This window comes from Pinus tabuliformis, chromosome 2_2 (genome assembly GCF_031772625.1).
Source record: "Pinus tabuliformis cultivar Carrire ecotype Pingquan chromosome 2_2, CPIR1, whole genome shotgun sequence".
Classification (NCBI taxonomy): Eukaryota; Viridiplantae; Streptophyta; class Pinopsida; order Pinales; family Pinaceae; genus Pinus; species Pinus tabuliformis.
This window is the reverse complement of record NC_142300.1, coordinates 1103448129-1103466019: the sequence shown is the minus strand read 5'-3', so window position 1 is coordinate 1103466019 and position 17891 is coordinate 1103448129. Positions and strand designations below refer to the sequence as shown.

General features: G+C 37.1%; 1 protein-coding gene across 1 annotated transcript; it reads left to right on the top strand.

The window, feature by feature from the left end:
• The first annotated feature begins 10205 nt into the window (after nucleotides 1-10205).
• LOC149197238 (ethylene-responsive transcription factor ERF061-like) lies at nucleotides 10206-17214 on the top strand. Its single transcript, XM_089408613.1, has 2 exons — nucleotides 10206-10578; nucleotides 16568-17214. Exons 1-2 carry the CDS (start codon nucleotides 10206-10208, stop codon nucleotides 17212-17214), a joined length of 1020 nt encoding a protein of 339 aa, XP_089264739.1.
• The last annotated feature ends 677 nt before the right edge of the window (nucleotides 17215-17891 follow it).

Genomic DNA, 17891 nt, shown 5'->3' with positions numbered 1-17891 from the left:
TCACTCAATCTAAAGTTTGACCTTACGATATCGTACTTCCATCTCCGATGGAAATCATATGAAATGAATTATACCTCCAACGTAATTCAATAACCTCATTAGCACACAGGAGAGTTGTGCATCTATTAGCACATTAATGTAAGTTCATCTCATGCTTCCATATTAAACTATACATATGTCTGCCTCGAACTACTTTCCATTCTAACAATTATTGTTATGAGTCTTTTTTTTCCATATAAGTCTATCATGCTATTTCACTTCAAGATCATTGCTCCCTCTACACCTTTGGTTAGAAAGTCAACAAATTTTTCTATCTCAATTAGTTGTCAAGAAGATATTGCCTCCTCCTCAAATCAAAATCATCCATTGAAAAGGCATTTCCCCCTTCCTTATCTTCCCTCCCCATCCATCACTCCAGTCCATATTCCCATCAAAGCACTAAACGCTTGCCATTCAAATTGGTCCATAAAATGATGTGCACAAAGAAATACCCCTCTCTGTCAATTTCAAAAGTAACATGGCTATGTCAAAGTCTTCAGCTTTGACCTATATGATGCAAAAGGTGGAGAGATACATATCACTTTCTTTAACAACGTTTTTGATTCATTCTTTGATAAAATCCATCTTGGACATGTGTACATTGTCTCAAAAGGCAATGTGAAATTGGTTAACAAGAAATATGACCACTTAAACAATGAATGAGAGATTTTATTGAATGCAACATCTACTGTAGAACATGTCCTAAGAGAAAGAGCATTTTCTCCCATGATGCATTTCAACATAATATCGATCAATAAAACCAAATCAACATGCATCAACCTAATTGTTGTTGTTGTTGGTGTTGTTACTGACATCTCCCCTCTGTGCATTATACATAGAAAAGATGGATCTGAAGCTATTAAATAAACAATCTAGCTTCAAGATAGATATGGATATAGCATGGATGCCACCTTATGGGGAGGGGGGAGGGCGGGGGGATTTGATGTAGAATAAAAAGACATATACTCTTTGAGTGCCACAGGAAGTAATCCTATTTTTATAATCAATTTTGGTCATGAAAGACTTGAATTCAATGGAAAAAATGTTGGAACTACATCAAAAATCCATTGTTCTTGTTAACCCTAATATCAAAAAGGACCACACTCTAAAAGCATGGTTCGTAAATGAAGGCTTAGATTCAACTTCTCCATCCTTGACTACAGGATAGGCACCTTCTTCTACCCAACTACATTTAAAAATAACACTTATAGAACTTTCCAACTTCAACACCTCTAAGAAATTTGCACCCTTCCAAGTGAAGGCTACAATAAAAAAAATATAGATGGAGAGTTTTTATTATCTTTCTTATCCTTCTATCGTTGTTGGGAAACAATGCATGAAAAAACTCATTCCCAATAATGTAAACACATGGCACTGTCCAAAATGCAACGTTGATGTAACTAACTGTGATTATAGATACTTACTTAAAATCGACATACAAGATCACACAGGAGAGTTGCTTTCAGCAATTGCTTTTGAAGATGCAACATCTATCATAACTGGCATTAGTGCAAAATATTTCCACTAGTTACCTTCAGACATAGATGCAATTAAGGAGATTGTCTCCAAAGTACTCTAGACAGATCACCTCTTCACACTGTTAGTGAAGATGGAAACATTTAGAGAAATACCATGCTTGAAGTCTGTCATCATTAAGGAAGAAAGATTTGAATTCTCATCAGGCTGCAACATCATCCTTGAAGAAATTGAGAAAATTTCTAAATCATAAATGGATTTAATTACATGTACCTCTACAATTTGCTATAATGTCTTCTCAACATATAGTCCTCATATGCCTCTGCTATATGTAATATTACAATGTTCAAATACACTTTAGAACATAGGTTACATATGGATTTAATTACATGTACCTTTGCAATTTGTTGTAATGTTTTCTCAACATATATTTCTTGGATGCCCCCTTCGCTATATGTAATATACGGTTATGAATACACTTTTCAACATAGGTTTCATTTTCCCTCTTGTAACAAATCATGGAACTTGATGAGCCCAAAAATGCATTTATTTACATATGTTTTTGCAATATACAAAATTAGAAATCGCGTTCCTCCATGAGATGGTCGCAGTTTAGTTTTTTGAAGCAATCGATTATTTTGGTCAAAAATTGAGAATGTATAGAACCAATGGATTTATATTTTTAATATAGCCAATTCTGATGAATACAATTTTTACAAAAACTTTCATCATTTAAGTAATGTCTCTAAGCCAAGCATTTCCAAGTAATTAAGAGCCAAAAAGTCACAACCTATTCGAAATATAGAAACACATACAAAAAATTGTTGAAAATATTTTTGTTTGGACTATGGTACTTGTTGGTTGGACTAGGACTATGAAACAAATGTGAAAGTTCACCACAACTCTTATTCTTGAATGCAAGTTTTGGTTGAATATTATAAATTATAAATAAAAAAGAAAATGTATTTGAAAAATCCATGATAGATGAGTTTGGGTAACGTGAGACCTACATGTCCTAGACAATAAATTGGAGTATGGTAATAAGTGCCCAAATTTGGCCAAAAAGAACAATTCTTAAATATTTGTTGTTGTTTTCTGGATGTGAGTTTATTATTTCTTAAGCACTTTGTGAACCATTCTTCCTTTCTATGGCCATGAATAAATAGAATTTGACACCATTTTCACTTGATCCACAAGTAATTGCTAACACAATTTGGTTTTGAGCCATGCTATAGGGTTTTAAATAGTTAATTCCATTGTCACACAACCAATAATTCAACTCGATTTTTAATTCATGAAAATAATTCTAGATCATTTGACTATGGTCTATAGCTACATTCATAAAACATATAATTTATGGCAATATGCAAAATCCTTTACTCAAAGAGAGATTGGGAAGGAACTAATCATTTTGTGAGGGGTCACCGTGAGAATGATGCCCAAGATTCCGATGAATGTTTCCTTCGTACAAATGTAAATGTAATGACATAACCTATTTCATTGTTTAGGTTTCTAGATAGTGGCTATAGATGTGAACCTAATTTGAATATTGTAATTTGTCAATATTCTTGTAAAAAAACTATGAAGCTCTAAAGTTTACTGGCCCAATTGAGAAAAATTGCATGAACTCTTCTCACCAGAATTTAGGGAAAGGAACCTTTCATTTTTCTCCATCTTAGGTACCTCATGTTTAAAATTGGTGGTGTTTCCTTTGCTAAAAAAGCACAATGTTCTATATTTCACTCATGTTGATTCTCGTCTTGCAAATAATGACCTTCCTAATTCAATTTAAAAGATTCATTTTCGTGCCAACTATGAAGCTCTAAAGTTTGCTGACCCATTGAACCTATTGAGAAAACCTACATGAACTCTTCTTTCCCGATTTCAGGGAAAGGTTCCCTTCATTATCCTCCATCTTTGGTATCTCATGTTTAAAATTGGTAGTGTTAATGAATGTGAAAAGGAGGCAAATTGGTTATTGCTCTAGGACTACGAAAATTGGTCAACTTGATATTTTCTTTTCTTGTTGTGTTTATATACTAAGTTGAATACTGGGAAGACACGTTTTGGAACCCAACCAATATATTAGGTTGAAATATAATATTTGAGCAGGTATGTTGCATTTTCTGCAATTCAAACGTGCTAAAGTTATTCAACAGGCACTAACTTGTGATATGGTACTTGAACTTTTTAAATCCCAGAAAAATTTAAGTAGATTTCTGAGAATGATGATTTATAATAAACAACTAAGCCATTCCAAAAGAAAAATAATATCCTAGTTTCCTCTTTATCGAAATCTATTAAAAAAAACGATGACCATTGAGGAAGGAGAAGAGCTCATAAATAAATTTTACTAATCCTATTAAGAAAACTTCCACAAACTCTTCTCACCAAAATTCAAGGAAAGGTACCCTTCATTTCCCTACAATATCTTAGGTACCTCATGTTTAAAATTGGTAGTGTGCTTCCTTTGCTAAAAAACACAATGTTCCATATTTCACTCATGTTGCTTCTTGTCTTGCAAATAATGACCTTCCTAATTTAATTCAGAAGATTTGTTGTCATGCCAATTATGAAGCTCTAAAGTTTGTTGATCCTAATTGAGAAAACATGCACAAACTCTTCTTGCCACAATTCAGGGAAAGGCACCCTTCATTGCCCTTCATCTCAGGTATCTCATGTTTAAAATTGGTAGTGTCAACGAATGTGAATAGGAGGCATATTGCTTATTTCTCTATAACTAGGGATTGATGAACTTGATATATGTTTTTCTTGTTGTGTTTAGATATTAAGTTGAATATTAGGTTGAAATATAAGATTTGAGGTTTGTTGCATTTATACTATTCAGGCATGCTGAATTTATTCAACCAGCACTAACTTGTGTATGGCACTCCAACATTTTAAATCTCAGAAAACTTTAAGTTTATTTCTGAGAATGATGATTTGTAATAAACAACTAAGTGATTCCAAAAGAAAAATAATATCCTAGTTTTCTCTTTATCAAAAGCTATTAAAAAAAAGGTTGACCATTAAGGAAGGAGAAGAGCTCGGAAAAATGTGATATGATGTTCCACATTAGAAGGAAAAAGAGAGATGGAGAAGAAAAAGTAGGCAGGGAGGTTTTTCACTTACTCCTCATGAGACAAGGCGGTTTTTTTTTAAGGGATTGGGTTATCCAGCTTCAACGAAACTCTATATAGCTAACTCATACCTAGATTGGATGATGAGATGAGTCACATGCCGAGTTTATGGGTAAGTTGGGTGAGGGGAAGTAGCTAGTTGTGTAAACTAAAGGATTTATCACAATCCACATGACCATCATTTTCTTCTAAAATGGATAAGTAGTTGCAATGCTCGACAGTACCCAACTAACAAAAATGTAAAGAGAGCGGGCATTGCAATTACTTCCACAAATGTCCACTACTTCTAATGATAAATGTGCTTGAACATAATATGTCGTAAATAAAGAATAAATAAATGCATGCCAACAGGAACTCTGGCATGCTAATAAAGTTTGTACAAACTCCCAAAGAAAAAAGAAACAAAAAATCGTCCAACCCTCCCCCTCTAAGCCATATTCCACTACTTCAACATTTTCCCTTAAACCTAGATGTGGCTACCACTTCCCACTTCCAATTCAACCATGTTTTACAATCAACAAACCATCTCGCTCATGAACAAATCACTTAGACAAACACCCATAATATTGAGCATTGCTGATACAAATGGCTAAGCATTTCTTCGACACATACATATAAGCTTGGAACCCCGCCTTCGCCCCTTTCAAACCAACCTGTTCTTCACTCCAATTCGAAACATCTTTGTTTATATCCACTCCAAAAATATTCAAAGCCAATCCTTCCAAGAATTATGAAGAACTCAACAATTGCATTGAACGACACACAAAATGCACTTAGAGCATTTTCTCTTCATTTATGCTCTTCTTCCAAACTATCCACTTACAATATTTCCTTTATAACATTTAGTGAAATTGCTAGTTAAGCATGCAAGACAAACATCAACTCTTGGGCAAAAAGAAACTCTTGAAAGGCTCACACTTCTTCCTAGATGAAGATTTAACTAGCGAAAAAGAAGAGGAGAGAAGGGAAGAAGTGGAGAAAATCAGAGCAGCAAGAAATGAAGGGAGAAGGGCATGGTTGTACAATGGTAAAGCAATTATTGCAGTGTTTGGGATTCCGAGAAAAACAGGGCAGCAAGCCGGCAGTGAAGAAAAAGCGAAGAATTCGATAATAGGGAGGAAAACAAAAAGATCAACATGGATGAAAAGGGGTGAAGAATCAAATTCGAGTCTTATGTGCCAAACTGTGTAGTAGTCAAATCCTATCCATGTCTACCTAAGTTTAGTTTGTTGGAATTGTAGAGGTTACCCTTGGAGGAGGGGGCTTCGGTTAGGGCCTATTGCAGAAGGTAGAGACATAATCTGTCTCACGAAAACTCATGAACATGATGGTTGCAAAACCCCTGTGTTTGACGATTATTTGAAGTTAGCAGTTTGGAACAAGGTAGCAAAAAATGGCAAAGGTTATGGGGGAATACTAGTTTTAGTGAAAGAAAAAGAAGATCGTCACTTTTGGTTAATCAAAGAAGATGCAAATAGACAATATTTATGGTTCAAAATATCAAAGAATGAGAATCATATAAGAATTGAAGCATGTGATTTTGCCCCTCAAATCTCAAAAACTTACAAAAATAAGGGGCTAGACAACAAGGATCCCTATGCAGCTCTAAAGAAAGATATTGTCGTGTACTCTCTGCAGGGAGAAGTTATTTTAGTGGGAGATTTCAATGCTAGAAAACCAAATCATCAAGCTAGTATTCTTTGTTGTAAGGAGGATCACAATCCTATTTGGCTCACTGAAGAGGAGAATCCCCAATGGGTGAGGTGTTCAAAAGATGACAAAGTTAGCAATCATTTTGGAGAGGAGTCATTTACACTGTGTGGGGCTTTCAATTTAATTATTTGCAATGGTCTAGATAGATGGAAAAGGTCTGGAACTTCACTTGCAACACATATAATGGGGCAAGTGTCGTTGACTATGTGATGTGTTCACAAAGCTTGATAGAAAAGATAGATGAAGTTAAGATTGGAGAGCATATTTGGGACTTAAAATCATACAATAACCCAATTTATATAAAGTTATCATGGTTAGAAGAAACGCAGAATGGGAGAAAAACCCAATGCTCTCGGCAATCACTATCAAGGGGCAAAATTCTTCTAATACAAGAAATTGTACTATCTTCAAGACAATGTTAGAGAGATCAATTCAGAAGGAGAAAATTGGTTTCAAAAGCTTCAACAATCATGAGTTAACAAATATAATTCAAAGTGTGCTTGAGAAGTGGAAAAGAGCAAAAAATAAGAAATCATAATCAAATTGTTTTCCTATAAATGCTTAGTTTGATGAGGAATGCAAAATGGCAAGGAGAACCTTGAAAAACACAAACAAGGAGAAGATGAATAACTCAATAGGAGAAGATGAATAACTCAATACTTGTCCCACAAGTAGCAAGGAGCTAAATAATTTTGTCATGGAGAAGTTTGTAAACGGGTATGGGGAAAAGAGTTAGGTAGGAAGAAGCACTACATTGAGGAATTCAACCCTACATGTGATCTACAACAAAAAGAGTTCATTGGAGCTAGCATTCTATGGAAGGCAAAGGTTCTTATTGCTCAATTAAGAACCAACTCGCATCAACTTCAGTGTGAAACAAGACAGTAGAAAAGGACTAAAGAAGATTGGGAATAATGGGTGTGTACATTTTGCACGTCTGGGGGTCTGGGGCACTGGAATCAGAAAAACATTTCATTTTGGAATGTAATGCATTCAAAGACATCAGAGAAAGTTATGGGAATATGTTCGCATTGGTTTTTTGGCATTATTGTTTAGCAAGGGGATTGTTAGAAAGTTGGGCCAACTCATCATCAATTTGAACAAGAAAATGATTAAATTGCAAAAGGCGAAAAGCAAAGAAATAATAATCCCATAAACTATTTTTAAGGAGTAGTCTACCCAGGCAGAGGAATTTCCCGATTTCCATCGCCGTCCGGAAAAAGCTCTGACTCCGGCTGCCGGCAATTCCTCCGCCCTCTGCCACCATCCGCATTAAAGTCGACGTCTGACAGGAATTGTAGAGTCCATCGTTATCTTGCCGCCGGGAGTTAATGCACATTCTAATTCGAATTCGGAAATAACCGCGGGCTGCTCCTAGCCAATTCGACCCGGCACTCCCCTGCAGCTCACCTGGTCACTAGAACAAGGCGGAAAACTCACTCCGGGGCTCGACTCGGCTCCTGCAGCTCACCAGAATAAGGCGGAAAACAGGCAGGTTCATTCATCGAACCCAATCCTCTAGTGATATGGTAGTCTAGTTGTTTTTGGTAGTGGAAGCAAATGATACTTACCTGGTCGAGCAGTGGTGTGGCGACCAAAGAAATTGCAAAATCTGGGCTCAAATACAGGCAAAGTGAAGCCGCGATTGAGGTTGACTACCTTTGATACCAACACATAGCAGATGGGACAACATTCAGCCTTAACCAGCAAAGAATACTAGCCTTACAGGCCTAGCACTTGAACACATCATCATTTGAGCAACCATCTCAGAGATACTTCGCTCAGCCACTCCACAGACACGCACAAGTAAACTCTACTCTAGCTCTTTGAAGCAAGTCACCTATTAGGTTCATCTTACGTTGGGATACCCAAGCCAATCTTGATCAAAGGAGGGTTCCCGGGGCTTTTTATTCGATGGCCTCCCTGTCTGGCTCTACGCTAGGATGCCTCTAGGAGCTTCCAGATCGGGATTCTGGATAGAATGATGGAGGACTGGATCTTCTACACTTAAAACTACTTTTCAACATATCCTGAACTTTTATGAGGATATTCTTTTTCTCCTCTGGGGGCAGATTTCCCATCCTATTGAGGTCCTTAACTCTCTAGAGTGACTGCAGGATGTTCCATGTTTTTCTGAATCCTCCTTAGGGGAGGGAGGTGGTAGAACGTATGTCTCCAACCAAAGAAAGATTTTGTTTGGTGGCAAATCCAAAAGCGAAAATTTGTTTGGGCTTAAATTAGCTTTTGCATTATTACTGCAGTGAGAAGTTGTTAAAGAGTGTACCTCAGATAGTCTTCTACAGCATTTTCCATGTGTTACTGATATAAGCGTTTTTCTGTTACAGCAACATCACACACACAATGGATGCATACAACACTGGGCACATCACTATATCTAGGATTCTAGGCTTCCACCATTGAAGGCGCATGCATGAATGCATGTGCTATCTATAGTTAGGATAAGCTAAGGTTATTGTTAGATTCCAGTTCTAGAAGATTGCATATCATTTCTAAGTAAAAGAGGGCACACACAGTCGCATGTGTTAATTTCATTTTATTAAGCAGTCTTCTAAATGTAGATTAAGTGTAAGTTTAGTTAGGTGCATACATACAGATAAGGGTACAGATCTCTAAGAGGATTCATTCATGTACTGAGAAACTTTTGTTATTGGGCTTTCATATGAATTCAGCATTGTTTTACTGGTACTAGGTAAATTGAATTGCTTATGATTTGTGGGTTGTTTTTCTGATCCTCCTTTGGGCTTGCTTTTCTGTCTTCATTTTCTGTCTTCAGAAACATTTATACCAATCACTGGACTTTCATTTTCTATCTTTGTTTTCCTATTGTAGACCTCTGTAATCTGTGGTGGGGGTTGTTCCTGTAATGTGGATGGAAGAGTTCTTGTCATTTACTTCACAGTTTTTTTACATGATAATGTAAGCATGCATTCAGTTCTGTAAATTTTAAGGTCTTTGTTAGATGATTAGGCTTCGAGTGCAATCGTGGTAGAAAATCTCGACGTTCAAATCATTGGGCAGATTCCATCAAGAAATTAAGTGGCTGGTGCAGAGTTCCCAAGCGATGGAGAGAAATGGGTGCCTGGAGTTACATTCAGCCCTGAGCTTTGCCAGCTCTAACTTACAAAACGCTAAGGTAGAAGAGTTTTATCCCATTCACTCAACCAAAGGTTGGTGGTGCTGCTAAGATTTCTACCATCTAGCAGTAAAAGTCAGGCACATATTCCTCACCAAAGATAGCTAAGAAGCTACTCGTTTGTCTGATTGCTAAATTTGTCAGGAATCAGATAAATTTGAATCAGATCAGAATTTCTGAGTTATTTTCAATAGATTAGTGACCTCAGTAATTATATCATTGAGATCCATCGATCTTTAACATGGCAGCAGCTATAGATATACCTCTGCATGCTCTGAGTTCTGGGGTTTTGTGCTCTGATCCTATATCATTTGGAGAAGAATCTGTGAAAGCCGCTGAATCAGATATCAGACAATCAAGATTAGAGCCAACTTAGAACTCTAAATCAAATCCTGGTTCAACTTCCTCTCTTGTGGATCTTTATGAGTTTATGAGAAGGCCTAGTTATAACTCTACTGTGAATATCATCAATCCAGATGTAGCAAATCGTCAGTTGTATTATGTAGGTTCAGGCATGTCATCTAACTTCTGCAATTTATATTCAAAATTAATCCCCAGTGAAAAATAGTGATGGTAGAGATAGTCTGTCGTGTCCATGCCCGAGTTTTGGAGGGCTAGAATGCAACACTAACCAACAGCAGTTTGTGAATTTTCTTGTGGGGAATCAAAGTGAGCTGCAGCCTATGGTTGCTAGTTGTCAACTAACACCTTCTCAGATCCATTTTCAGCTTCTGCAAAGACATGTAGACGAGATCGAGCAGCTCCAATGGTTTCCATCTGCTATTGCAGATCCAAAACTAGAATTGGCACAACGGAGCAGTACAATGGACCACCTCGGCCGGAGGCCTTGGCCAATGAAACATCTTGCTAAGCGGGGCCCGAAACCATGCAGCAATCAGCCCACCAAGCTATACAGAGGAGTCAAGCAGAGACACTGGGGAAAATGGGTGGCAGAGATCAGATTACCCAAAAGCAGAAACAGGCTTTGGCTTGGGACTTTTGATACAGCGGAGGATGCAGCATTGGCCTATGACAGGGTTGCTTACGGGTTAAGAGGTGAGTATGCTCGCTTGAATTTTCCAGGTTTAAAACATCAACTGCAATTGAGTCATGATACTGATAGGCCAACCCCATCCTTGTTCGGGATTTCAAGTAATTTCAAACACAAATTAACTGAATCCAGAGCAATACTCTGTTTTTTCTGCCACAGGATCTTTTACACAGGGAAGCCAAATAAAATTTCTGAGAACAGAGATTTTTCACACCCATAAAACCTTTATATTCATTAATAAAAAACCTGATACATATTTCTTCCTCTTTCTCAGAGGGATTCACCAAAACTTTTACCAAAAACTAAATACTCTGCCTCTTTTACAAATGATTTTTACACTGTTGTGTAAAATCTTCATTCACTGCTGTAAAAATTTTACATTCACCGTTGTAGAATAAAAATTCAAACATGGGTTTACTGCTGTAAAATAAAATAACTTTCACATTCAATTCTGTGTGAAATTTCTCATTACATTTAAGATTCTGGGTTTTCACATAACATATTCAAAATAAATAAAAAATTACATTGCCTTCCCATTCGTTTCAAAAATACAAGCACCTGTAAGAAGGAATTCCAGATTTTTATTTGCTGCCACAAATCCTTTTATTTTATCCCTGCTCTGGTTTTTAATTTGTTCACACTGCAGTGCTCCCCTGTTTTTTTTTTGTTTGCTGCTGCAAAAAAAACTTCACTTCAACCCGCGCTTGCTTCAATACAAAGAAGTCAACACACAATCTATACACTGTTGTGCATTCGCCCTGGTTTATTTTCTACTGCTCCAAACCCTTTTCTTTTTATCTCCGTGTGCAATGCTCAATTCATATATAAATGAGCGCACTCACAAAAAAACTTTTATCAAAAGCATTAAAACTAGGGCGTTGAATTGCCCATACCATTCTTTAATTCACTATACATCTGTGCAAACAAAAATTAAAACACTTACCAACTTTTTCTTACAATTTAGGAAACACCATTAATTACATTAATTCCTTCACGTACGCGGTCAGGCAATAAGGTTCAGGCAGGTTGACAAAGATCCATGTCCGTTGACTTGATCAGACGCATTTCGCAAACCTAACTCACACAAAACAAACGATTTTTAATGCCCGGGAGATTGGTGGTTTAAGGTTCGTACAGTGGACACGTGGCTGGAGCGGATTGTGTCGGAGGCCCTCTGACAGAAACCACATTGCACGAAAGGTGGTGCGATAAGGCTCAGTGGTTTTTGGAAATGGTTTTCGATTGCCGTTTAATGCTGCTGCACGGCAGGTTGAAATTAATATTTCAACACTCCCCTTTAATTTCAACTGTTGGGCATTCAGTCATACCCAAACATTTTCTCAAGAATTCAAAGCTTTTCTAGTCCAGTGGCTTGGTCAAAATGTTTGCAACCTGTTCTTGAGTCCTGCAATGTTCTAGAACAATTTCACCATTGTTCACCGATTCCCTGATGTAATGAAATCTTGTGTCAATGTGTTTCGTTCTCTTATGAAACACCGAATTCTTAGATAATGCAATAGCTGAGCTATCGTCACAAAAAATCACTGTTGCTTTTGCCTGCTCTTGACCTAAGCTCCTCAACATTCTTCTCATCCAAACTGCTTGACATGCTGCTGTTGTAGCTGCCACATATTCAGCCTCTGCTGTAGACAACGCCACAATAGGTTGTTTCTTAGAAGCCCATGAAATGGCTCCTGAACTCATGTGAAAAACATAACCGGAAGTGCTTTTCCGATCATCTACACTTCCAGCCCAATCACTATCAGTGTATCCAACTAAATCTGAACATTCTGAGACAGTATATAAAATCCCAAACCTTTTAGTACCTTTAACATACCTCAGAATCCTTTTTGCTGCCTGTTACAAAAAAAAAGGTCTTCCTCTTAACAGAGGGATTACAAAACTGCTGTTACAAAAGAGTCTTCCTCACACAGAGGGATTCACCAGAGATTATGCTGAAGAGCATCTTCCTCTTAACCAGAGGGATTCACCAGTCTATGCTGAAAAGCATCTTCCTCTTGACAGAGGGATTCACCAAGAGACTGCTTCAAGTGCAGTTCCAAAACAAAATAAACTTCACTGTCTCTTCTGAAAAATACTCTCTCTCTGTCTTCAAAATTAACACTGCTGAAGCACTGCTGTGTCTGCACTGTTGTGCATTTTTCAAAAACAAAATACTCTGTCTCTTCTGGAACAATTACTCTGTCCCAGCTTACAAATTTACACTGCTGTGTGAAAACAAGATCTTACATTTACTGCTGTAAAGAAAAATTTCTTTTACATGTGTTGCTACCCATTACATTTCGTTTCTTCAACAAAAAAAATATTCATGCTGCTGCATTTTTCATATTCACATTTCTGTGTGTTTTTACTACATATTCTCCAACAACAAAAACAAGACTTACATTACCCTTTTCACTATTGTGTGAAAAGTTTCATGATTGCATTGATGTGTGCTTCCGTTTTCTACATTACATGCTCCTCCTTCATTTTATATGTGTTCTCAAAACAAAATACTCGAGCTGCTGCACATTTCACATTTTTCTTCAACAACAAAAACTACCTCATGATACTGCGTGGATTCCCATTTCTTCAAAGGACTACACTGCTATGTAAAAAAAATTCATTGCATTCTCAAACACTGGGAATTTACGCTCTGCTGCGTTTTTCCCTCTTCTCATTACCACAAAAAAACATTTTCACTTCTGCACACTGCTGCGTGTTTTTCTTCCTTTTGTTTTCAAAATGGACAATAACCAAAAACTTCACTGCACTTACATTCGCACTGCTGTGCGTAAAAACATTTCTTTTCACCGCGCTGCTGCACTTCACATTTCAACGCTGCCCCTTTTTCTTCTCCACACTTCTGTGCATATTGCATTGCATATGTGATAAAAAACAAAGAAAAAACATTACATTTTTCAACACCGCTGCGTATTACATTTCAGAGGGATTAACAAAAAGATTTCATTTGCGCTCTGCTGCGCTGCAATACATCCTCCACGCAATCTCCATGCCCTGCAGACTTTTCTTCTCTGCTTTTATGGTAGATTTAATTTCATATCTCTCCCCTATAAGAAGATTTTCATCAAAGAATGACTGTTAATCTAGTTCAACAATTATGATCAAAAATTACAGGCTCCCCCTAACTGTATGCATTGTCTCCTTTTGGCAGAGTCTTCTCAAAATAAGTTTAGATTGGCTGGGGAGCTCAAAGGACTTTCGGACTGAATTTCCTTCCTTCTCCATACTTGTGTAACTTTCTTCTTTTGCATGGGTCTACCTTGTGTAAGAGCCCATGTTAAGTTACAATCACGTGCCATATGCCCAATGTTATGACACTTGAAACATTCTACATTGTTCATGAATAAGGTTTCATGATTTCTTCCTGTAAAATTGTTTCTTGGAGGTTGTCGGAGACCATAACATCTATCTCTATGAAATGCTCTATATTCTTTTGCCATATGACCAAAGTTTGAGCAAGAATAAAAATAACCAAAAAATGAACTTTGGTACCTGGGAGATGGAGGTTTCCTTGATGTACTTCTGAAGCTTTTCTGCCTTGAGATCCTTTGATGATAACCATTGCCTCTTGCCTCTTTGACATCATCAACATTTCTTCTTGAAGCTGGTTTTCTACTTGGAGTAGAATTTCTTCTATTGTAGCCTTGATCTTTCTCCTTGCCTTTGCTGGAACTAGGAGCATCACAATTTCTTTTTGGCTTCTTCACATCTCCTTTGCTTAAAGCATTTTCATTCTTGTTTGAGGGTTCACCTACATACCCGAGTCCTGATTTATCAAATGGAGATCTGTGATAGCTAAGCATGTCATCCAAGGCTTGAGAGCTCTTCATGATTTTGTTCATCCCTTCAACCTTTTTCCTGAGGAGGACAATCTCTTCTTCCAATCTTTCACACTCATTATTCTTCTTTGCAAGTTGTTCCTCAGTTTCTTCCTTGCTACGAGTAGCTTCAGCTGCTACTATCTTAAGGGAGATAATATCTGACTTCATTTTGAAGATTTCTTCACTCTTTGCTTGACTGCTCTCCATTTTCTTTTCAGCTCCTTGTGCCTGCTTTCTGGCTTCTTGTAATTCAGACTTAAGGGAGGATACCTCTACCTTGTACTGTCCAATCTCTTCTACAAGTTTGTTCACTCTCTTGTGCCTTTGTTCAAGTTGACTTGACAAGGCATCTTCCTGCTTCTTTGCTTTATTCAATTGATTTGTCATGGATATGACTTCTTCATGATGTTTCCTTTTGCTTTGATCAAGTTCCTTCTTAAGCTTGGCAAGCTCTTCATCCCTTTCTTGTACTTGAAGCTTGATGAGGTCAACCTTCTCATTTTCAGCTTCTATGATGGGTTCAGAATTTCCTTCTTGACTGATGGTCATGGTCAGTGCTCCCTTTGCATGAAGGTCATGAAGTCTGTCCCATATATCCTTTGCTGATGAATATTTTCCTAGATTCTTCTTTACAGAATCAGGCAATCCATCCAAGATTGTCTTTGCTGCTTTTGCATTGTACTCCTTGGATTCTCTATCCATCCTGCTATCATCAATCACTGATTCCCAAATTTCAATCCCTTGAGACTTTAAGAAAGTCCTCATTTTTATTTCCCATATATAAAAGTTCCCATTGAACCTTGGAGCCTCAAATAGAATGCTTTCAAACAGATTGTCTTCTATTTTAGTAGTAGAGGGAGACACATCCTTAGGAGGATTGGAGACTTTCTTCTTTGACCTTGCCATTCTTAACTATGCTTCAAATATTGGACTGTGTATTTAAAATACTGATTGTTTCTTCAACAACAACACAGAAAATTAATCTGAGAAATACCTTGGATTCTTTTGCCTGAGACTTCACTCTGTTGGAGAAGTTGTTGCAGCAAAAAAATCCTTCCTTCAGCTTCTTTGACACCTTCAAAGAGCCTGGATCAGCTCTGATACCATGTTGGGTATTTCAGGTAATTTCAAACACAAATTAACTGAATACAGAGCAATACTCTGTTTTTTCTTGCCACAAGATCTTTTGCACAGGGAAGCCAAATAAAATTTCTGAGAACAGAGATTTTTCACACCCTTAAAACCTTTATATTCATTAATAAAAAACCTGATACATATTTCTTCCTCTTTCTCAGAGGGATTCACCAAAACTTTTACCAAAAACTAATACTCTGCCTCTTTTACAAATGATTTTTACATTGCTGTGTAAAATCTTCATTCACTGCTGTAAAATTTTTACATTCACTACTGTCTAATAAAAATTCTTACATGGGTTTACTGTTGTAAAATAAAAAGACTTTCACATTCACTTCTGTATGAGATTTCTCATTACATTTAAGATTCTGGGTTTTCACATTACATATTCAAAATAAATAAATAAATTACATTGCCTTCCCATTCGTTTCAAAACTACAAGCACCTGTAAGAAGGAATTCCAGATTTTTATTTGCTGCCACAAATCCTTTTATTTTATCCCTGCTCTGGTTTTTAATTTGTCCGCACTGCAGTGCTCCCCTGTTTTTTTTTTTTTTTGCTGCTCCAAAAAAACTTCACTTCAACCCGCGCATGCTTCAATACAAAGAAGTCAACACACAATCTATACACTGCTGTGCATTCCCCCTGGTTTTTTTTTTACTGCTCCGAACCCTTTTCTTTTTATCTCCGTGTGCAATGCTCAATTCATATATAAATGAGCGCACTCACAAAAAAAACATATATCAAAAGCATTAAAACTAGGGCGTTGACTTGCCCATACCATTCTTTAATTCGTTGTACATCCGTGCAAACAAAAATTAAAACACTTACCAACTTTTTCTTACAATTTACGAAACACCATTAATTACATTAATTCCTTCACGTGCGCGGTCAGGCAATAAGGTTCAGGCAGGTTGACAAAGATCCATGTCCGTTGACTTGATCGGACGCATTTCGCAAACCTAACTCACACAAAACAAACGATTTTTAATGCCCGGGAGATTGGTGGTTTAAGGTTCGTACAGTGGATGCGTGGCTGGAGCGGATTGTGTCGGAGGCCCTCTGACAGAAACCACATTGCGCGAAAGGTGGTGCGATAAGGCTCAGTGGTTTTCGGAAATGGTTTTCGGTTGCCGTTTAATGCTGCTGCACGGCAGGTTGAAATTAATATTTCAACAATCCTCTACATCCAATCAGGATTCAATTACATCCATTAGCAATCAATCTAGACAGTTTTCTGCTCTGCAAACTTCTGTAGATGCTAAACTGCAAGCAATCTGTGAACGTTTATCTACATCCAATAAGCCATCACATGAAGAAATGTTGGGCCATAATTTTTTGAATCAAAAGACCATCACGGTGACACCTTCCAAGGAGAATTCACTCATTGAGGTGAAATCAGAAAGTCCTGATATATGCAACTGTGAGGGAGATAAAACTTCAGTGATTACTGCACTGAATTCTAATTCTGAAATGCCTTGTAGATCTGTGATAGATGTACTCAGCACTATGCCATCAATCTCTGCTTCAGTCTCATTGTCAGTGCCAGCTTCAATATGGACTGATGTTGATGAAGTGGATCCTCTTATCAGAATGCCTTCTTTGGACATGGACATGACTTGGGACGTGCTGGATTCTGATAATGCATATATAACATGTTAGAAAGCAAGCAAGTGGCTAGAACATGGGTGACTAATCACCAAATTATGTTTGAGCCCTGAGTTTGACCAAATTATGTTTCCAAACTATGTTTGAGCCCTGAGTTTGGCCAGCCTTGAGATCTTACTGTTTCACACAATTCATTCATTTAGGAAGAGTAGAGAAGTAGCTATGGTAAACACCTGGTGTTGTAAGGTCCATAGTCATGTTTAGTAGGAGAATGGGATATACATGTAATTGTTATACAGGCATATCTCATACAAATGTTTGTTATGACATATAACTATTCAGAGATTCTGAAACATAGCTGACTCACAGACCATATTATCAACCAGACGATCTGAGATATATAGATTGCTGTCAATCTCATATTCTCAGACGATCTCAGAGATACCTACAATCAGAAGAATATAGATTGCTTCCAATCTCTTGTTCTCATATTCTTATAACTAAAAATGTTTGCTTTTTTTGCATATGCTTGATTGTCTAAATGTTTTGACTTACCTTCATGTTGCATAAATGAAAAAAAAAAATTTATCACTTCACCATGAATCGATTTTTGCAATATGTATCATCGTAGTAATAACTAAGTAATTATCTTCTTGCTTTTTCTTAGATTAACTTGGCATCTTTCACATCTCATTTCATTTCATGTGAATTTGATATTTGATATCGGAAAG

Excerpts from the sequence above, each read along its gene's own strand:
- LOC149197238 (XM_089408613.1), top strand. The coding sequence starts at position 10,206 with ATGGTTGCTAGTTGTCAACTAACACCTTCTCAGATCCATTTTCAGCTT. Across the intron at positions 10,579-16,567 it reads GGTTGCTTACGGGTTAAGAG|GTTCGTACAGTGGATGCGTG; the intron begins GTGAGTATGCTC and ends TGGTGGTTTAAG.